This window comes from Ctenopharyngodon idella, chromosome 13 (genome assembly GCF_019924925.1).
Source record: "Ctenopharyngodon idella isolate HZGC_01 chromosome 13, HZGC01, whole genome shotgun sequence".
Classification (NCBI taxonomy): domain Eukaryota; kingdom Metazoa; phylum Chordata; class Actinopteri; order Cypriniformes; family Xenocyprididae; genus Ctenopharyngodon; species Ctenopharyngodon idella.
The window spans coordinates 15,538,982-15,562,150 of record NC_067232.1 but is presented as its reverse complement, the minus strand read 5'-3'; the positions used below and the strand labels follow the sequence as shown (position 1 = coordinate 15,562,150).

The 23,169-nt window shown below is 38.7% G+C and overlaps 1 protein-coding gene and 1 long non-coding RNA gene across 3 annotated transcripts in view; one reads left to right on the top strand and one right to left on the bottom strand.

Annotated features, from left to right (window-relative positions):
* The window catches only part of LOC127525189 (uncharacterized), a 43,851-nt gene that overhangs the window by 12,276 nt on the left and 8,406 nt on the right, over positions 1-23,169 (bottom strand). Inside the window, exon 1 of one of the 2 annotated variants that reach the window (XR_007933275.1) lies at positions 70-618. The exons of the other annotated variant lie outside the window; for it this stretch is intronic. This is a non-coding gene — a long non-coding RNA (uncharacterized LOC127525189). Of the gene's footprint in view, positions 1-69; positions 619-23,169 lie in introns of those variants that run through there. 2 annotated transcript variants of the gene reach the window in all.
* Positions 962-10,670, top strand: btbd3b (BTB (POZ) domain containing 3b). The gene is made up of 5 exons (XM_051917519.1): positions 962-1,811; positions 2,916-3,006; positions 5,358-5,476; positions 7,418-9,322; positions 9,376-10,670. Exons 1-4 carry the CDS (start codon positions 1,501-1,503, stop codon positions 8,448-8,450), a joined length of 1,554 nt encoding a protein of 517 aa, XP_051773479.1. The 5' UTR covers positions 962-1,500; the 3' UTR covers positions 8,451-9,322; positions 9,376-10,670.

Below are 23,169 nucleotides of genomic sequence, written 5' to 3'. Positions count from 1 at the left end.
TAGATAGATAGATAGATAAGATGATTATTATAAAAAGTGTAACTCAGTGTTATGAGGTTGTCTTATTACACTGTAGAAATTCAGACCCTGCTTCAAGCAATCTCATCAGATTTATGTGCTTTTACAGAAATGTGTTCGCTTCCTTGATTTCTGTAATGTGTTCCTCGGCCGAGGAACAAAAGGCTTAGCAATGTAATTCAGTGAGAGCAGAAAAGATGTCTAGAGCCGAGCTCTGTGCTACATGCATTAAACATGACATGTAGGGCTATGTGTATGGTAGTAGCTGGGACTTAAAACGAAAATGCTCTTCACAGGTGAAGACAGGTTGTATTCTGTGCTGAGCCACACATCACTGAGGAGATCTGAACCTTCATTTAATCTGTGACAGGAATAGTGTGGCTGCAAAACATTGTGCTTTGTGGTAAGAAACACCAATGTATGAGGGTAAATATAAGACGGAATATACTATTTAAAACATATTTAATATTGAATTCAAATTAATAATAATTATGAATAATTATATAATTTAAATGAATGATTTTTCTATCATATAACTATTGGAATAAATCTCTCAGAACCATATTCTTAAATAATTTAATTAAGACGTAATCTTTTAAAAAGAGTGACATTTAACTAGATTAACTAAATAGTTGAAATGAAGCATTCTGTTCTCACATGAGTTCCCATTTCACCCTCTTTATATATTTAATGACTTTTATTACGTTATAAATATTAATCAACAATAGGCTGCTAAGGGAGATGCTAAAGATCAGAATGCATCATTCTAAGGGGAAAGGGGCTGGCACTTTAATCAAAGAGCTCTTAGCATATTCTAGTAGGTGCTGCGCATGGCGGCTGCAGCCAATCGTGGCTCTCGAGAGTGCTTATTGGCTGGGCTGTGGGGGATGTCTGGCTTCCATCGGTAGGGGGTTACTCTCTCCGCTCCATCCGTCCATTCAGCCCCCACAGTCAGCAAAACACACGTTAGAGCGCAGGTCCACGGCAAGCGAATCCTGCAGAGCTCCGTGTATGTGTGTTGAGTGTGTGTGTGTGTGTCAGAGTGTCAGGAGGAGAGAGAGACAGCGTGGACTAGCTGCTTCTGAACCACTGCAGGAGCACTAAATCTGGGACTGTCACAGATACTGAAGGAGAGAGAGAAAGGACGTTTATCTAGCACCACAGTTATGGAGACTCATCTCTGCTGTCCACCAGCAGATCAAACTAGAAGCAAAGGACAGAAAAGTCAGCCGCCGTATTGACTTTAATCTTCTCCCGGAAGAAGGAGATTATATTCCCTGACAGTTTGCTCTCAGAAGGTGAAGATTAGGAGTGGATTTTCCCCTTCTTTCTTTCCTTTTTTTTTCTTCTGTTTTTAGTTAATTGCTGTGCTTTTGGGGGCTCCTCACCCTCTTCACAAGTCGTCACCTCTCTCAGATCCTTCCTTTCCTTCCCAGCATCTTCTCTGCATGCTTTTTCACTGCTCTGCAGGTGAACACACTCATGGTGGATGCCAAGGGAAGGAACATGAAATGTTTGACGTTCTTGTTGATGCTTCCAGAGTCAGTTAAGAGCAAGTCCAGTAAAGGCTCCAAAAAGGGGAGTCCCAGCAGCTCGTCCAAGCTGCCCCCTGTGTGCTATGAGATCATCACCTTGAAAACCAAGAAGAAGAAGAAGATGGCAGCGGAGATCTTTCCCACTAAGAAGCCGGCGTCGGCCACCACAGTGCAGCAGTACCAGCAGCAGAACTTGAACAACAACAACACCATCCAATGCTGCAACTGGCAGGGTCTCTACTCCACCATCAGGGAGAGGTAGGTCAACTTCTGATGTGTTCTGAGAGGGAGACGAGAGACTGGTATGGTAGAAGTCTGCGCAGGGAACATCTGCCGACAAACAGAGCCTTTATAAAGTGATAGCTGAATCAGTGGGGTCCAAAAGTCTCAGAGCACATTGAAAATTTGGGACTTTGTTTTCATTTAAATCTGAAAATGAGAAGTTAAATGATTTTGAATATTTCATTAAAGAAATATTCTGCACCATTTCTAATCAATGAAGCAAGATGCTTTTCTTAAATCATTGCTGGGTAACTATGCTGTGGTGATTAAACTCTAAAAAAAAATCTATTAAAATGTTCATACATATTGTAATGCTCATAAAATAATTTATAATTATTAAACTGGAGCTTTTCACTAGTGGTTTCAGACATTTAGATCACACTGAATATTTGGAAGAATATATTTCATACACAGTTAAACTCAGGGTTCAGTAAGTTCAGGTTTGGGTGTTGAATGTCATTGTTGGAGTGTTATTTAATGTCTCTGAGATTGTTTGAAAGTGTTCTGAAATTGTGTAGTTGTCGGTCTCTGTTTTGCCCTGTATTTATTGTCCTAGAGGAGGCAAAAGAAAGGAACACGTTTTGTTTTGTATGCCATGGCTTTGCTCTCTGTCAAAGGGTAATATTTATTTTGTCGTCATGGGAAAGCCCCATGCTGGCCAAAACAAATGTGCGCTCTTGGACTTGGCTTTGTAGTCACTTTGGAACAGCGTTCCTTGTTTACCTACTGCTCCTATGTGGCCGAGACCTCAATAATACATGAAGAAGATGCTATTGTAGACTCCCTTTTGACAGGGGCCAGGGATTTTCCTGAGAAAGATGTTGTTTAACCATTTTATAGTGAATAGCTGAAGTATATACAATTCTGATTAATTTACTTTCAAAATTAACAAAATATAGATGTTCTACTTCCAAATAAAATAAGAGCATTTTAAAAGCAGATAGTCAATTCAATTTATATGATAATTTCTTTATGTTTGAGAGAAATACAGAAACATTGATGAACCTTTTGTTTATAATCAAGTAGAAATGTATGTGTTTTTTAATCTAAAAGCTTTCCCCCGAATCGTCTCTTTTGCAGAAATTCTGTGATGTTCAATAATGAACTGATGGCTGATGTTCACTTTGTTGTCGGTCAGTCCGGAGGGACTCAGAGGCTCCCGGGACACAAGGTAAGACCTCCTGACCTGCACTACAAAGTCACCTCAGAATTACCAGAGAATAAAATCAGGATTTAGAGTTTGCGATGCGCTTCACTGCTGTTGCTAATGACAACTGAATTCTTTCTCTTGTTTTCAGTCTAGCCAGCCATGTGCTTTTCTGAGACGCTCCTCAATTATTGATGTAAATCAGACAGAAGTGGGGAGAGTCTTTTGGCAGAGAGATGTCTGTCTTTTGCTCATTTTCAACTCTTTTTTTCAACAATTTTTAACAATTAATCAGAGTTTGTGCTTAAAGTTCCTTAAATATACAAAAGCACATGTACATTTTTAAATATGTGAATAAAGTACTTTTATTTACGCACACTGTGGATTTAAGGTTTTTCTCAAAAAAAAAAAAAAAATGCTTAATTGGTGATTGGTAAAATGAAAGATTATCAGATTTTGGCTACACAAAAGAAATTTGATCTAATTTTTCAAATACTTTTTTCAACAGCATCCCCTATTGTAATATTAGTACACATATAGTCATCTAACTCAGGCGTTTTCTGACTGAGGCGACAAGGGGTGCTAGGGAATCCATGGAAAATTTCAGAGATAAAAAATTAATTAATAACAGTTATATGTTGAATTTGTTTACATTTTTACATCTGACATTTAACATGTATCTTTATATACTGCTGTGTATAAAGACATGTTTGAAATCATGTGATTTCAAATCATGGCTATTTTATTATATTGACAGCCATCGTTCTAAAAGTAAAAAAAGGACCAAGATATATTTGGAGTAGAATTTACTGACAAAATCGCCATACTAATGCATTCAAAATGTAATACAAATAATATTTTTTGCAAACCCTTGATCTAACTTATCTCTACTTAGTAAACCCTTTGAGATCTTCTTGGAAAGCAATTGTTTTTGTTCTGAAATTTTCATGGGGACCATTGTATTGCTTTTATTATATATGACTTTTTTTTTTTTTAACCGCAGGCCAATTTTAACTGCACCAAAACCCCATTTAAATCGGTTCTTGTTTCACTCTCAGACTTTATTCAAAAAGACAGGGTTAATCTGGTGCCTACAATTCAGGCATGACTCATCTTTTATCCATTTAAGAGGGTAGAATTGAAAGCTGTGTTCGGCTGATATGTGATGCTTTATAAAGCTCACTTAGGCAAGGGCATTGTATTGCTTTGCTGCATGGCCACAGCCAATATTGCAATGGGCCATGAAGAGTTATTACAGAGCACCTTTTTTATGATGTCCATTTGGCTGGCGTTCAGATATACATTATCATTTTTATTTGAGAAAGTTATGTTTGCTTCTAGGAAAGGCTTCCTTGCATGCGAGTGCTTTGCAAAATTACTCTCGCTATTTATTTGGTGCTCCTTATCGTCACAATATATTTGTTATGGGCTTTTCACATGAGGGATCCTGGGGGACAAGAACACAGTTTACTGACGCAGCATTAAAAAGGCCAAAATTAAGTTTGCTAACTGAAAAAAGGATGCTATGTGAGAATAATGCTAAAATGAATTGTAAATATTCACTTCTGCTCATGTTATATAATGCATCTGCAATGCTGTGTTGGCCTCTGATTTCATCATTAGCTACGTGCGCCCATTAGCATCAGTAAGATAACTTTTAGCTCCAGCAGCCACTTTCACATCATTGTGAAACACTCTTTGCTTCGGAGGGAAAAGCAAATGCCATTCACACGAATGGCACTCATGTGTCTTGTAAACCCAGGGGGAAATTACAGCCGTAATTAAGCATCGGCCTTTGTGGGTGAAATTTTGTGTGTGCTTCACGCTCAAATGACTCCAGGGGAATGGGATCAAGCCGAAATTTAAAACAGCCAAGCGTTACCTTTACAATGCAATCGACTCAGAAGAAAGAAACCCTGAAGGGCAACTTGTGAGGAATTAAAGATCGCTAGCTGTGCCTTTCTGATTCAGGTTTATAATAAAGAATGTGTTATTGTATGGATTGTATGTAATTTAGAGATGATTACACGAAACAATCACCTACCACCTGTAAGGTTCTTTTGGTAAGTGTGAGGGGAATAATCAGGGTTTTTTGTTAAAGCAAAGAGAGACATAAACTACTTTTAGTGTCAGGTCATAAAAAATGGGTCACTTTGGAAAAATAGAGACTGAACAATAGCTGAACAGTATGAAACCTTTTCCATTTACACCACATGTGTCCTTCAATACAAAGCTGATTTGATGGATTTGCACTGTTTTTGATGTTTGAAAATCATTGTTCGTGAGTTAACGTGTGAATGATTTAAAATGAAGCTAACACAAGTCATGAAAAAAATAATTTAGACTATATATATATCAATGTTTTTTCTCATTAGTATGTCCTTGCTGTGGGAAGCTCTGTTTTCCACGCCATGTTCTATGGAGAGTTGGCAGAAGACAAGGATGAGATCCGTATCCCTGATGTGGAACCTCCAGCCTTTCTGGCTATGCTTAAGTAAGAATCCTTTTGTAGTTGTACCTTGTCTGTCAGGTCTGTGCTGGCTGACCCTTTCCTCATCTGCCTGGTTAAACCATTATTATCTTCCTGTACAGATTATTTAGTTATTATTGTTTTCAATTAAGTGCAGGAGTGAAGAAAATTGTTCTCTCTGATCTAAGTACCCCTCTTTGGACTTCTTCCAGAAGGTTAATCGACTACACCGACATGTAATTTCTTTACAGCCAACGCTTCAAGACCATTAAAAACTATATGGCCTTTGGAAGAAGGCTTTTCTGATTGAAATCAACTGTGCAATTAGCTTTATTTAAATACATTTAAGATACCAAATAGTTTAATTTGACTTCTTAAATGTCATTTTGAATTGAGTTCTCAGTTCAGATCATTTAAGTTCAAAAAGTTCCCGAGCATGACTTGAGGCGAATTCACGAAAAAGTTGTGCCACTCATGGTATTTAAGAACAAAAATCCTCATCTTATTTATTAACCACACACAATTCAGTTTAACCAGGTGCTAATGTACAGTGTATTTCTGATTTGCATAATTTCCTCAAGTGCCAATAAACACTCTTCAGGGGGCACAATTCATTCTTAGTTAACTTCCCTCTGAAAAACCCACTTAAACCAGCCTTTAGCTGGCCTTGTAAATAAGACTTGTAGAACTAAATGGCATGGTTGCTTCAGCAAATGCATTTTATCTAATCCCACTCACTGGACGTTTCATTTCCCGAACTGCCGCGAGACGTACAATAACCATCGTAATAAAACGCCAGATTTCACGTTTCGGATAAAACTGAACATGCTTTTAGCACCATTCATTTGATATTTTAAATTGAGAGTGTAGCAACACGTGAAAGAAGCAACGTAATATCATTTTGAAGAAATGTTGCCACAGGCATATTTTTTCAATGAGCCAGCGTTGGTATCTCCACAATGGCTGTGGATTATTTCCAAAGTATTTTATATATATCAGAGTGAACTCTGAACACTAATGTCACTAGATGCTTAATGTTGAATAGAACTCTAGCTTAAACAAGAAGAGAATAAATAATGAAGTGAGCTTAGCTTGTCCGCCTCTCAGAGGGCTTAGGACCATGACAGAAGATCTGATAGATCTTAACTCATGCTTACCCATCTCTCTTGAGAGTCTGTGTTCTCCACTCTCTCTCTCCTCTTGCACTGGCTCATCTTTCACTCCCTCCATCTCTTGAGAGAGATTTTTTTTGTTCTCTCTCACTCCGTGTCTTTCATCCCTCCTCCCCCACTCTCATAAAAAAGTGTAAATTCTGTCTTTTGGTTTATATACTTTGTTTCTGTTTGCCGAAGACGCCTATAGAACATTGTGTCCATTATGCTACTTCCATTTAGGTTATCGCCTTTAGTCCAGAATGCATTACAGGACATAGTATTAGATTTGCAGTAGATCTGTACACTGCATCATAGAGTGAATTCAGCATAACATCTGTTCCCAAGGACACAATCACAGGCCAAGTGCATTCATATTCCACAAAGTCGTGGCTATTGTCACAATATAGTGCTTTTTTTGTTATTTGTTTTTTGTTGCAAAACATACACTCTAAAAAATAATGGGTTGCTTCAACTGAAATTTTGGTCAAAAATGGACAAACCCAACCAATTAGGTAAAATTTTTAAATTAAAAATTTAACCCAACGGTTGGGTTTTTCCGTATTTGACCCAATTTTGGGTTGAAACAACCCAGCATTTTTTAGAGTGTAGTATTTCCATTTCCAGTACAGCTTTTCTTTGAACAAAGACACATTGTGGTTCATGCTGGTAGCACATCATAAAATAGTAGCGTGTAGCTGGGCCAGTAATAGCAGGCTACAATGTATCCTACAGTACTACATCCATTTTAAATGACTACGGCAGATGATGGCTAACCCTCTTTGGCTAACCTTGATTTTTTTCTGTTTCTCAGGTACATTTACTGTGACGAAATTGACTTGAGTGCCGACACCGTACTGGCAACATTATACGCAGCCAAAAAGTACATAGTCCCACACCTGGCTCGAGCCTGCGTCAACTTCTTGGAAACAAGTTTGAGTGCGAAGAATGCGTGTATTCTTCTGTCTCAGAGCTGTCTGTTTGAAGAGCCAGACCTAACGCAACGCTGCTGGGAAGTCATTGATGCTCAGGCTGAGCTGGCACTTAAGTCTGAGGGCTTTTGTGACATTGACGCTCAGACCTTGGAGAGCATCCTCAGACGGGAGACTCTGAACGCTAAGGAGATTGTAGTGTTTGAAGCGGCACTAAGCTGGGCAGAGGCCGAATGCCAGCGGAAAGAGTTGAGCACAAGTATTGACAACAAACGCAAGGTATTGGGCCAAGCCGTCTACCTGATCCGTATCCCAACCATGGGTCTTGATGATTTCGCAAACGGTGCTGCACAATCAGGAGTGTTAACGCTGAACGAGACCAATGATATTTTCTTATGGTACACGGCGGCTAAGAAACCCGAGCTGCAGTTTGTCAGCCAACCTCGTAAGGGATTGACGCCACAGAAGTGCCACCGCTTCCAGTCGTGCGCCTACCGCAGCAACCAGTGGCGTTATCGCGGACGTTGTGACAGCATTCAGTTTGCCGTCGATAAGCGTGTGTTTATTGCCGGTTTCGGACTTTACGGCTCAAGCTGCGGTTCTGCTGAGTACACCGCCAAGATCGAGCTCAAACGGCAAGGGGTCGTTCTGGGAACCAACCTTAGTAAGTACTTTTCAGATGGATCCAGCAACACCTTCCCCGTTTGGTTTGAGTATCCGGTTCAGATCGAGCCTGACACTTTCTATACGGCCAGTGTAGTTCTGGATGGAAATGAACTGAGTTATTTTGGACAAGAGGGTATGACGGAAGTTCAGTGTGGGAAGGTGACCTTCCAGTTTCAGTGCTCTTCGGACAGCACCAATGGCACAGGTGTGCAGGGCGGCCAGATTCCAGAGCTCGTTTTCTATGCCTGAGTTTCCCCTGGGAAAACAAAAAACTGCCCACCTTACTATTGTGAAATAGCTTTACATTACTTACAATATCTGTTTTTCTATTACATGGCAGAATTCAACTCCTCCAATGATGCCAGCTCAAGCAAACTGAGGCATAACAGGCATTACAAGGGTTTTGTTTTGAGCTGTTAGTGGTTTTTCGGAGGCTGTCAAACCGTGAACGGTTACACTGTCCTTCCTCCTTGTCTTAAAAGTGAATTAAATATTTTATTTCGTGCTCTGCATAACGCTGCACCTGTTTACAAAGAAAATCTAATTTTAATAGTATAGGAGTTGTTGTCTAAGCTCCTAATTAGATGCCACAGCCTGGCTGTTGCTCATTATCTTAATTGATTTACAATAGTTCTGATTCATTTAATTTGAGAGGGGACATTGTGCATTGTACAGTATATATTTAAATGTGTGAAGTAAATTATAAATATATATATATATATATATATAAATATACTATATTTACTCCATGGCTACATCTGTTTACAATGACTATGCCATGTTAGTGAACGCTTGCACATGTATATTGTAGCAATAGTGAACAAAATTCTCATGATAACAGTCTAACTCCAGCATTTCTCCACATCACGATTCAAGGCAATCAAATACCTAACACCAAAGTCACCATAACTACTTTTTAATCAGCATCATCAAGCACAGATTGTTTAGAATAATCACATCATTTAGATTTAGAAACATCCCTCCATTCTTTGCATCAGTCATAGTGAGGAATATAAACTATAAAATGTTTTGAGCTTAAACATATGTAGAGTTTGCACTGGAATAAACACTTTTCATTTCAAAGTCTGCAGTAGACCTTAGTCAACCCTGACAGCAACATAGTGTGGCCCAGATCCGGCCCACATCTGGTACATGTGGATTACACGCGGACCAGATGTGGGCCGGATCTGGGCCAACACTTTGTTGCTGTCAGGGGGTAGATGTTGTACTATTTAATGTTACGAAAATGAAAACAAGACTGTGAGGGACAGATGTTCTGTTCAATAAGTTATGTTTTTAAATTCGACTTTGACTACATGGCATGGGACCTTAAGGCAGTACAGGATTTTGGACTGTACATCTGTCCCAAACCGTTTCCATTCTCGGAAGATTAACATAGCCTGAGGTCACTAGAATCAAATGTACAGTGAACTGCTTCATGTTGTATTATAATCAGCAGAATGAACATCCTAAATATTTATCTTACAATAAAACGTCTCTGGGTTCTATGAAACATGGCTTATTTGATTAACAGTTCACCAGTAAGTCTTTTTTATGCCGGTTTTGTAAAGTGCACTAAGAAACTAACACATATGTTATGATTAATTCAGCTGAAATAACAGGTTACATATTCACAGCATCACCATCACACAATGTGACGTTTTGGGATATTGTCATCATTTCCACCATAAGTGTTGTGTTCATGGCTAATTAGCAGCATAATTAGCTGTCACCCAACAAACCCTTCTTCACGCTACTAAATGGGATGTTGTCAACTAATATTATATCACATATTTGTAAAGACAAGATATTTCAAGCATTATATTTTGTCTGCTTTGGGTTGTAAGTACCAGCATTGTTGTTTTCCCCCTCTTATTTTTTATTAAGGTGTCAAAGCGGCAAGAATGCAGAAACATAATTCTATTCCCTGTAGAACATTTAGTGGCAGACATAATAGCGATGAGCAGAAGACAAATAACTGCTCTTTACACTGATCAAGAAATTACCAGTCACATTTTATCAAAACACTGATATTATCTAATATTACTACTCCTGATTTTACATGGTGACAATGATAGCAGGACATTTGTCCTTTGAATCAAGTCTGCATCCCACTCAACAATCAATAAAGTGAAACACTAGGGTTATATAAGGTGCACTTTAAAATGTGCTTGAACATCAATGTTTATACATGCAAATCAATTAAAATGTGTCACGTTATGGACTTTTGTGTGTCGAGATTTTGTTAATGTCATGTTTTTATTTACAAGTGAATTTATCCATCACATGAGCTACTTTAATCTTTGTGCACTACTTAGAAGAGGTCATTGATGGAGCTTGCTGTGTGTTTGATGAACACTTCTGTGAATGTGTATAAAGCATATGTTTGTGTGTTACAGTACAGAGAGACTTATGAATGTGTATGATAGTTGAACATGCAAATAAACTGAACAAGCAGTTGTATTATGACATCAAGAGTGTCTTCTAATATTTTATTTTTTCTTTTCAGAGACAACTTTTTAGAGTTGCTCTGCCCCCTGGGTTTTAATGATTATTTTATCAAATGTGTTCACATGATGAAAATGCATATCCCTTTTGGAAAGTACATCTTTTTCCTTCAGCAGTTTGCAATATGAAGATTTGATTCACTAGTTATGGATGCATAAATAAAGCTCACAGGTACACATTTCATCATACATGGTTACAAATAAGGCTTGCAAAAAGGGTTTACATAAATATTAGAAACATACTTCTATATTCAGCATAAACACTGTATATACAGGCCATAAATAATAAATGATTAGAATGTAAAACACTAGAATAAAAGAAGAGACATTTAAAGGTGCAGCACGCAATTTCTGAGAAATACTGACACCCAAACAAACACACCCCTCCCTTAATTGCTCCGCCCCCAAAATAATGAACATGCTGTGCAACACAGGCAACCACTAACAGCTGGTGTAATTATGGATGAATCAGCTGTGATTCAACAACAACAGCATAAAAAATATTACTCACATATCGAGCCGAAACAAAGCAAACTCGGCATCTGTTTTCAGGCCTTCCCCCGCTCTAACATCTGGAAAGCCTTTCCAATATTAATGTGAATTCTAGCTCTTGCCTGACCATGATCCTTCTTCCAATTATTTTCATCTGGCCTTTTCCACTTTGGTAATATCTAAGCTATCTCTCTTTCTACAGGCTTTCTACATATGTCTCACTCACTCTCTCTCCTCCCCCCTCCTGAGTGGATACGCCCACTATTGCTGATTGGCAGAGAGTGTTTTGGTGCTCCATGGATCAGTCTGATCCCCTTTGTTTTTTGTCATATTTAAACAGCCAGGACTATGTAACAAACAAAATATTTTTTTTCAGCACACACACAGAACAGACATCTAGCAAATATTCACAAAATTGTGCGTTCATTTAAATTTTCAACAGCGTTTCTCAGAAATCGCTTACTGCACCTTTAATGTCAAATTGTTTTCCAAGAGCATTTAGTAATATACAAAGTCTGACTTGATCACTGAACTTCGATAAATTCCACACAGTATGTTTTGCAACCAAATGTTTCAGAATAATTTTTCCCAACCCTGTTGATAATATGCAGTGTTGGGAGTAACGCATTACAAAAGTAATTATATTACAGTAGTATATTACTTTTTGCTGTAACGCAGTAATATAATGCATTACTAATTAAATTTGGGTAATATTGTACTCATTACAATCTCAGTAATGCACACAACAACGCATGTAAACCTGAAATTAAGTGGCGTTAGTTTTATTTTTTACCAACACCGCAAGACATTCCAGCACAAGAGAAAAAAATCTGTGGGTAAAATAGTATGTCTATTTCCTGCTGCTGGAATTCGATGGTTGAGATGACTGCAGAGATGGATTCTACATTTGTGAGATGGACATAGCTACTCCCATTATTTCCTGAAAAGGACAAGAACGTAATAGTCAACTGCAATATTGCAATCTATGTGCGGCACTGAGGGAACTTTCTAGAAATAGCACTTGAAAAAACACCTGGACCGATGCCACGCTAAAAAGATAACCGAGAGAGCTTCAGGTTCGGAGGAGAGAAAGAATGCGCCGGACGAGAGCGCGGGCAAGACAAAGAAACTGATGCAGAAATACACTATATTGCCAAAAGTTTTGGGACGCCTGCCTTTACGTGCACATGAACTTCAGTGACATCCCATTCTTAATCAGTAGGGTTTAATATGGAGTTGGCCCACCCTTTGCAGCTATAACAGCTTCAACTCTTCTGGGAAGGCTTTCCACAAGGTTTAGGAGTGTGTTTATGGGAATTTTTGAAAATTCTTCTAGAAGCGCATTTGTGAGGTCAGGCAGTGATGTTGGACGAAAAGGCCTGGCTCACAGTCTCCTCTCTAATTCATCCCAAAGGTGTTCTATAGGGTTGAGGTCAGGACTCTGTGCAGGCCAGTCAAGTTCCTCCACACCAAACTCACTCATCCATGTCTTTATGGACCTTGCTTTGTGCACTGGTGCGCAGCCATGTTGGAACAGGAAGGGGCCATCCCCAAACTGTTCCCACAAAGTTGGGAGCATGAAATTGTCCAAAATGTCTTGGTATGCTGAAGTATTAAGAATTCCTTTCACTGGAGCTAAGGGGCCAAGCCCAACCCCTGAAAAACAACCCCACACTATAATCCCCCCCTCCACCAAACTTTACACTTGGCACAATGCAGTCAGGCAAGTACCGTTCTCCTGGCAACCGCCAAACCCAGACTCATCCATCAGATTGCCAGACAGAGAAGCGTGATTTGTCACTCCAGAGAACACGTCTCCACTGCTCTAGAGTCTGGAGTCCATTGCACTTGGTGATGTAAGGCTTGGATGCAGCTGCTCGGCCATGGAAACCCATTCCATGAAGCTCTCTACGCACTGTTCTTGAGCTAATCTGAAGGCCACACGAAGTTTGGAGGTCTGTAGCTATTGACTCTGCAGAAAGTTGGCGACTTCTGCGCACTGTGTGCCTCAGCGTGCGCTGACCCCGCTCTGTGATTTTACGTGACCCACCACTTCGTGGCTGATATGATACTTCGTACTTATGATACCACTAACAGTTGACCGTGGAATATTTAGTAGTGAGGAAATTTCACGAATGGACTTATTGCACAGGTGGCAACCTATCACGGTACCACTCTTGCATTCACTGAGCTCCTGAGAGTGTGCCATTCTTTCACAAATGTTTGTAGAAGCAGTCTGCATGCCTAGGTACTTGATTATATACACCTGTGGCCATTGAAGTGAGTGGAACACCTGAATTCAATGATTTGGAGGGGTGTCCCAATACTTTTGGCAATATTGTGTATCAGTGAGCCGCGAGCGCACACAGGGTTTGTTTGCTCATCAATAATAACGGACTCGTGCATGCCTAATGTACGACTCATGTATGTCACTGTAATCGTCTTTACTTTCATTACAATCGTCATCCATCAAAACTTTATTACCGACACTGGTTTTCTTTATTCAACTGAGAGATGTAGTTTGCGTATACTATACTGATGCGGTTGGGTGTTTTGAGCCGCCAGTCTGTATTTCACACAGAAAACGATGAGATGAGAAACGGTGAAGGCTGCTCCGAAACAATCGCAGAATACGCAGAGGTGGTGTTTGTTAATATTTCATTTAACCTAATAATACAATTAACAAATTATATTAATATATTTATATTCATTTTAAGTTGTCTCAAAAAATTGAAGTTATCTCCAAGACCGCCTGGAGGATCACTGGCATTATGCTATACCACATCGCCCTCCACTGGATGTATAATAAGCAGCAATAAACTACATTTTAGCATTTTATACGTCATACTTCTGTGGTTATTTTGGTGAAAGTAACTCAAAATTAATGCAAAAGTAGTGTAACGCATTACAATTCAGATACAGTAATATTGTAATGTAACTAATTATTTTCAAATGACAGTAACTAGTAATATATAATGTATTATATTTTGGAAGTAATTTGCCCAACTCTGCAAATACGTGCATGCAATATTTTTAGTTGCCCACAAAGGCAGTGAGAGACTCGACTGCAAGAAATATGTTATGCTGGGTTTTCAGACTGTCAAAGCCATCCCTGGCAAATGCAGATGATATATTGAGCTCTAAATTACAGTTCAGTCCTCTTGCAGAGGACAAGCAGAACGGAAATCTGGAAAAGAGGATGGAAAGAATGGACAAAACATGCAGCTCTTTGCAATACAGCATTTATCTTCCTAACTATACAAGATATTATCAGTTACAGTGAAAGCCATGGGATATTTGTAGGATCCCTTTACTGCTTATGATAAAACTAAAACCCTAATGTCCCACCATTCATCACAGAGGAATACAAGTGTGTTCATCTACACCAGGGATAGGAAACATCGGTCCTGGAGTGCTGCTGTGCTGCAGAGTTTAGCTTCAACCCTGATAAAAAAATAACCTGCCTGTAGCCTTAGTGATCCTGATGACAATGATTAGCTTGTTCAGGTGTGTTTGATTAGGGTTGGAGTTAAACTCTCCAGGACAGCAGCACTCTGGGAACGACGTTGCCTATGCCTGGTTTACACTATGCTTCCAGATGTGTGCCATAATGCTGTTTTCAAACCTCTGAGCATCATTTAAAGAATAACTGACATGATCATGATAGAAATGTACACAAACTGTTTCCATATAAAAATGACATATTTTAAAGGAATAATTAAAAAAAAAAAAAAAAATCAGTCATTTACTCAGTCTCATGTCCCTTTAAAGTGAAAGTGAAAAAGTTAATGTGATGTGACGTGTGGCCTAGTATGGTGCTCAGAATTTGTGCTCTGCATTTCACCCATCCAAGTGCACACATCCAAGTGTACTTGCAGTGGGCAGCCATTTTGCTGCAGCGCCCGGGGAGTGACTGGGGGTTAGGTGCCTTGCTCAAGGGCACCTCAGTTGTGGGTAATGAGAGTGGAAGAGAGCGCTGTTCATTGACTTTCCCCACATACAATTCCTGCAAGTACTGAAACTCGAAACCGCAACTTTCGGGTTACAAGTCCGACTCTCTAACTATTAGGCCACAATTGCCACAATATATACTTTCAGCACAGTCTGATCAACTGATTGGCTAAACTAAATTGCAATTCGTTATAGGTTGCAGCAGGGATGATGTATTATAGTAGGCCAAAACCCGGAAACGAGTTAGCATTTTAAGGGGCCGTTCACATATTGCGTCTTTTGCGCGCTCAAATTCGTTATTTCAAATGTAGCCGCGCGGCAGGCGCGCTCATAATGGAAGCGACGCGGTCGCAACACGCATGCGGTGTGTTTTTCAGGTGCATCGAGATGAAAAATTCTCAACTTTTCAGAATGCCACAAGTGCCCCGCAGGTCATGTGACAAGAACCAACCGATCAGCGTCAGCCTTTCCGTAACAAAACATAGAAAGCTCAGGCGAACCGCTGATCATAGCTGTACAGGGCGGGTTTTTATATCTCATCTCCATAAATATATTTAGTAGTAAAGCTAATGCAAGGGCTAGAAATCAATTTATCCTTTGCTGAAGCATCCTCGTCGTCATGGAGAGCACAGTTCACGGTTGCATAGCAACAACAGACGCCACGGGAGCACAAACGCTTTGGAAAGAAGGAGAAAGCGGCGCGGCCGCGCTTTTCACGCGATATGTGAACGGACCTTAACACTTCCAGTGCCAACACCTGGAAGTCAATATGTGTTTTGATGGCTTTTTGGTTAAATGCCTGAAATAAGGTGTGTGGTTAACACAAGCTAAAGATATTTTCACATTTTATTCTACATGTTAAATACATAAGCAATACCCCCTTGTGATTTTTTAAAGCTTTTACTCATCTTGAAATAGGCAGTTTCTAACAAGTGGCAAAATGGGACCACAGAGGTTTTCGGGGACATTAAACGGCATCACACCTTACAGGTAAACTCATCTATTCACTAGTCTGCTTTTACAGCCTCGTTAGGGCCCGAGCACCGATGGTGTGAGGACCCTATTGTAATTGCTCAATTATTCTTCTCTAAAATGAATCGCATTTTTGAGGGCCTAAACATGCTCAAAAACTCATGAAACTTTGCACATGCGTCAGAAGTGGTGAAATTTTACATCTGATATGGGTTTCAGAATTAGGTGTGGCAAAATGGCTCGATAGCGTCACATACAAAATTTCAATTAAGTGCCATTCGAGCTACGTTTCACGTACAGGTATGAAATTCGGTAGACACATGTAACAGCCCAATACCTACAAAAAAGTCCCTGAGTGCAAAATCTGTAAACCCAAGAGGAAGTGAAATATTTTTTTATTTTTCTCTGCAAAATTTTTGCAGTTTTTGCCATTTCCAGACATTGTACTTTAACAAACTCCTCCTAGAGCTTTAATGAGATCAAGGTCATATTTGGTCAGTCTAATCTAAAGGCCTTTGCGACGTTAAATTGCGAAGATCTTCAGTTTTCGTTGAAGGGTGTGTCCATGGCGGCCTGACAAAGTTTGATGTTTCGCCATGAAACAGGAAGTTGTTGTAACTTGGGCATACAATGTCCGATCTGCCCCAAACTTCACATGTTTTATTAGAGTCCTGACCTGAAGACATCTACAATGCAATATTCAGTTACAGTCATAGCGCCACCTGCGGGCAACAGGAAATGAAATATTTTACACTGACCAAATATTATGTTGATCTGATTAAATCTCAATGAGGAGTTAATCACAGTCTAATCTTAAGGCCTTAGCAATGTTACATTGCGAAGATCTTGAATTTTCACTGAAGGGCGTGTCCGTGGCAGACTGACAAAGTCGGAATGTTTTGCCATGAAGGAGGAAGCTGTTGTAAGTCAGGCATACAGTGTCCAATCTGCCCCAAACTTCACATGTTTGATATGAGTCCTGGCCTGAAGACATCTCTATGCCAATATTCAGTTAGTTATAGCGCTAACTGCTGACAACAGGAAATGACATGTTTTACATTGTAATTTACTCCCAGAGACACATTTGAATATGCCAGGAAGTACCAAACATACTAGAAACACATTAAATCATGCAGCACTTGACTAAGTGCTAATGTTTGCGATCAACGCCACGAAACAAAGTGCCACCTGTTGGCAGCAGGAAGTGTGGCACGTCGAAATGACTTTGCCATATTTCAACTGTATTTACTCGCATACACCCACTATTCACTGTTTTCCTAAGGCCACCGGGTGGTGGTGGCCCCAGGTGCGAGGGCCCTTTCATCGCTGCTTGCAGCTTTAATTGTGTTTATAATCATTATCTTGCAAACGATTCTAACACAAATTTTCAGGGTAAAGGTTTTTTAAATAAAGACTGAAAAAGTTGTAGTTCGCTTATAGCCTTCACTTAGCTTTTTAATTCTGTATTTAGACTAGACAAAATTCATAAAAATTGTGTGCATTTGTGAAGATTGTCACGATGAACAAATGTTAGTATGTTATCAATGTCATAACAATGTCATCACTGCAGCACTCTATAGTGAATATTAGTGTATTAAAGCCTGACTGGAATGTTCGTATTTATGAGTTGGGCAGTCATAATTACAACATCATGTGCATTCAAATCACTTTGGTGGCTGCAAGATGATGAGGTACCATTTTTACAAAAAATGTTCAACTCTAATTTACAAAATGATGCAGGTGTGCATCTAAACTTAGCATCCAAGTGTGTTTTTGCATTGTTTTTTTTTTTTCAACTTATGAAGGTGCTTGTAAATACAATTTTTCCAACATGACTTGAAAGATGCAGATTTTTGTGCAGATATACTACAAGCAAATACAGTTTAACTGTTTAATGAATTCTTAACTTTTTCATTACCTCAGAATGTCATTAACCCAGCATCTAAACTTAGCATCTGTCTCATGTTAATCTGCGCCCTTATATATTGCCTTTTCAGCTACCAGATCATATTTCTCATGAAGGTCTGTGCAGCCAAGCTTTTATTAATGCTAACCGTGGTTTCATCAAGCCTCTTGTTTTGCCATGTACCGTTTAATAGAAAACCACTTTCCCCCCAAGCGAGCCATCAACATGAAGAGGTGTGTTCAGAGCCATCTTGTCAGAGCCTCCATTTACCACACCTCCTGTGATCAATACTCTGTCCGTTGATTTCTTTTGTAAGAACTCTCAAAAGGACAGTAACCAGCCTCAGTGGATCAAGAAAATGGAGCGAGTAATTTGGTGAGCTTTGATTGTTGGGGCTACATGGCATTTTTGATTACCTCTGAATAGGTTCTCAGATGAGTTCAGGACTGTTAAGTGGCCACGTATAAACAGATCAATAGCCTGCCGTGTCAATCAGCAGACTTTCATTTAGAATTAGTCTCAAAAACTAATTCTTGCCGCTAAATTCGATAGGCTCACTCTGAGAAAGTGTTTGAGCACTAAGTGGTGTACAGGTCATGTATTTTAAAAGTTTTCCATTGGTGTCTTTTAAGTGATTTGTGCATCTTATAGAAGAATGTGGTCTTATAATAGATTTTAAGATCACACCGCTGACACGTTCGTAATGCTAGAAAAAGTGGTACGTTTAGGTTTAAGAGGAAATGTGACCTTTTCCCCAGCTGTCAATGGCAATCCTTTTGGTTTCTTATATGAAAGCACTTCACCTAAATAAAAAGTATATAAATACCCTCTCATCTCATTTAAGGGGGAGTTTATCCTCTTTTAATTCAACAAAGTTATAGCTGTAGTAGCTGTTCTGCACTGGGTCAATTTAGATGAACCACGCATTTCAGAAAGCATCATTAAAGATTCATTACACTGCCTCTGCAAACAGCAGACAGTATTAATGCTCAATTTTATTTAACGTGACAATGCATTATGAACCATAACACATAGTACAAGTACAGTATTTCATGCATAGAGGTTTCTTTTCAACTGCACTAGGCGAGAGATTACTTTCTGACAAGAGCTACTCAAAATGCACTGGAAGGCTGGAGAAATCCCTGGAAAGGGCTTTTTTTTTTCAGAGGCATGTCCACGCTGACCTGTTCTTTGTCACGAAATGTCTAGTAGCCCAGCCAGAGAATCCAGTGTAGATTGACCTTTTCAGTACATAATGCAGACACAGTAATAACCACTTGAGTATCTGCTTCAAGCAACTCGGATAGTCTTAAATCCCAGAAACCAGGTTGGTAGTGCTCTTCTTAGAATCCTGATCCCTCATGATGAAAGGACACAGACTTTTAGGACCCTATTTCATGGTTAAATCACAGTATCGATTTTACATAAACAATTTCTATTGAAGTAGCCTACATTTCAGTTACTTTCATTTAAAAAAAAAAAAAAAAAAATGTGGCTGAGCAAGTATTTACACCCATTTTTCCCTCCCAAATAATAAAAAAAACAAATAAATCTGTCATCATTTACTCACCACCATAGAATTTCAAACCCAAGAATTTATTTTTATTTTTATTTTTTTATGCAATTACAAAAAAAAAAAAAAAAAAAAAAAAAAGAAGAAGACTGGAGCTTTCAAACTTCAAAAATTATGGAAAACCATCAAAACATCATAAAAAAAAAAAAAAATCCATACAAGTTTGTGAGAGGAACCGATTAAATCTTGACATCCATCCAGCTCTTTCGGCAAGTTACATCAAGTTATTGTCTTTGAATGAGTCACATTCACTCAACCGATTTGTTCAAAAACGCTCATTCATTCCAGAATAAAACAAGTGGCTGCCTTTATGAGTGAGTCATTGAATCATTAATTCAGCTATTTGCTCAAAAACTTTCTAACTTTCTAAAACAAAAAATGTGTCCGATTATGCCTACTTCCATACTATATAGTATGTGAGCCGAGCAGTAAGTCCGAATTCATAGTATTCATAAAACAATAAGCGGAATGTACCTAAATCACTTACTACTTTCTGTAGTGCGTATCCAATGGACACAATGAGGCTATGGGAGAGAAGTTGTGAATGGCAGTGAAGTGAAGCAAGTTTCAAACCAAATGCAGTACTTGCTATACAGTATGCAGTTTCGAACACAGCGACCATTTGTTCAAAACCAATTCATTTAAAAATGCTGATTAATTCGAGAACAAAACGAATGACCATCTTTTATGAGCATCTTTATCAACCGATTTTTAGAGTGAATGATTCAATGACTCATTCACAACACTGGATTCATTCAGAGACGAAACACATCAACCACTCTGTGGAAGTACATTTAAGTTACTCAATATTAACTTCTTGTTTAATGAACTGTTGTATAAAAACAATATCACATCTGTATTTATATATTTCCTGTATAATATATATTTGTATTTGCAATATTTATATAAGGTTTATACAATTCTTAAAAAAAAAAATCTCACTGAAACAAATGAGCAAAAGTGAGAAAAGAATTTATTTTATTTTCAGGAGAGCATGAGACCAGTTAGACAGACTCTTTTTTTCTATTTTCATTTATAATCCAGCTATTTTTTCCTGTCTTGTTAGTGGCGGTAAAAGACCACGCTAAAGGGCAAAACTGTTGAAACACTGTAGGTGCTGACAAGATAAATGTTTTATGTTCTCAATTAAAAGAACACACACTTGTTTGTTCACATGCAGTGAAGAAAATCATTTATCTTTCACAGCCAATTTTGGTCACATGCCAGAAGAAAGCATGTAAGATACATTTTGGATCTTGGATGAAGTCATCAAACTAAAATCTGTCAGTTAAGGTCATTTTTCATTTAGGCTGGTGGAGCAATTGCAGGTAGCAGATTGACTTTGTCATCATTTTTTCGTGTGTGCGTTTCCATTCTGAAACAACTTATTCATGCTGCTCACCATCTCAGGGGTGTAGCTTATTTGAATATAAAGTAGATAACATTCTGTCTAAAATCTCTCCATCTGAAATAGCAAATGCAGCTTAATCTTAATATTTTGGGGCACTTTTCTGCAGAAAAAGAAGAATAATGTTATTATAACCCTTACAAATCTTATATTAGTATTTGAAAGCATGTGTCTATGTGCTATATCCCTTGTTGATTTGGTTATCATACCTTTTCCATTCTCCATCAAAAAAACACATTTTTCTAAAATGGTAACTTAACCACAGGAACCAGAACAGGCTATTTCTGTTTCTCCAACAATTATCTCATCTTTACGCATTCGTTTTCGCATCGAATGGAATAAAGTCTACCTTATCTCTCTTTCAAATGGGTCTTAGCTTAGAGTCAGTGCATTAGTCAGCAGTCAACTGACCCTAAGAAGCCTTACATTGACTACATGATGAATGAAAATAATCAGTTGAACAATCACACCTGAAACGTCTCGCTTTTAGATGTTAACTCAGAGATCATAGATTTGGCTGATCATGTTTAGAAGAGAGAATTTCAGGCCTGAGAAACAGTGGACTAATTCAAATTATCACCAAGCTAATGCTCTCAAAGATCAATGGATCTAAAAAGCAATTACTCTAATGCAGCACACTGGAAGCTGAAATCCCCTGCTACCTATGCATGACATCTCTGATCTAGATTTGATAATGTAAATCAATATTTAACTGTTCATTATACTGCATAATCCAAATATTCTGTTATTTAAGATTCCATTTTGTTCAGTTTATACCTGTAACATACTCCATGGAGAATGTAGTTTAAGATGATAAGCTACATTGGTTGAAGGTTTCTAGCTGGTCTAAGGTGGTCATTTGCTGGTCCATCTTGATCATACCATCTAAAGGTGGTCAAACAGCTTTTTGGAACATGGTTGTTGGACAGTGACCAGTGTAGACCAGCTAGAAACCAGCTACTACAAAACAAAGCTAACGGAATCGCCCTTGTATGATCCCTCTATACTTTGTATATTTACTAGTGCTTTCAAAATGAATGCGTTAACGTATGCGATTAATTTTTTCAGTTTAACACGTTAAAAATATATAGTGCAATTAACGCAGAATCCGTTTTTTCTGTCATCCTTTAGCTATCATTACATTATATGATCATGCTCTTATTCAAGCAAATGCTTTTAAACCATTCGAGCGTGACATAAAAGAGAACGTAGTGCGGTACTTGCGCGCTGTCTGTGAATCTCCTGTCTGTGTGACAGACACACCAACCCGATCTCACGTCAATTTGTATGTATTTTACAAGGTGGCTAATTTCGTACGAATTCGTATGACCTCACTCATACAAACTCGTATGTTTTTTTGCTAAATCGTACATATTGTATGAGTTGCCAATTCGTATGAATTTGTACCCCTAACCCTGCCCCTAAACCTACCAGTCACTAGGGTTTAGACAAATTGTACGAATTGGTACGAGTAAGGTTGTACGAATTCGTACGAATTAGCCACCTGGTCGTGAGTTAGCATTGGACACACACGACTCGTGCACACAGAAAGCCGCTTCAGACAGCGCGGCAGTGTTCTGACGAATAATGCTACCTATTAGATTGTGCTACCAACACTATATTTGCATTGTTTTAAGGGTAGGTTTAGAGTAGGGGTAGGATAGGATGTTAATAAAGCCTCAAACCTCATGAATATGATGCTGGTAGCATTTACCACTGACGAAATTGTGCTACCTACTAACACCGGCCACAATGAGTTCTCTTTCACGCTTGAATGGACAAAAACACACAAAATTATGCTAAAATGCCCATTTTGTCAGGTATTCTCGTAAGCACAGTCTTAAATGAGTTAAATAAAGGCCCGGTTTCACAGACAGGGCTTAGATTAAGCCAGGCCTTAGTTCAATTAGGGCATTTAAGTTGCTTTTATAAACGTGTCTTAGAAAAAAATATTACTGGTGTGCATCTTGAGACTAAACAATGGCACTGACATATTTTAAGATTTGTTAGTGCATGTTGCTTTGAGTTTAAACAGCTCAAACATGCATTTTAGTCTGTGAAACCAGGGGAAAGCGTTGGGGGAAATAGGATGCAGATCCGCGTCATGTGCGGCAGGTCTTAAAGTGACAGCAGGCTAATAAACCTGCTACAGTCTGTCA

Bases quoted from the DNA above. Each gene is read 5' to 3' on its own strand.
- btbd3b (XM_051917519.1), top strand. From the start codon at position 1,501: ATGGTGGATGCCAAGGGAAGGAACATGAAATGTTTGACGTTCTTGTTG. The intron at 1,812-2,915 runs GTAGGTCAACTT...TCTCTTTTGCAG, and splicing joins TACTCCACCATCAGGGAGAG to AAATTCTGTGATGTTCAATA. The intron at 3,007-5,357 runs GTAAGACCTCCT...TTTTCTCATTAG, and splicing joins AGAGGCTCCCGGGACACAAG to TATGTCCTTGCTGTGGGAAG.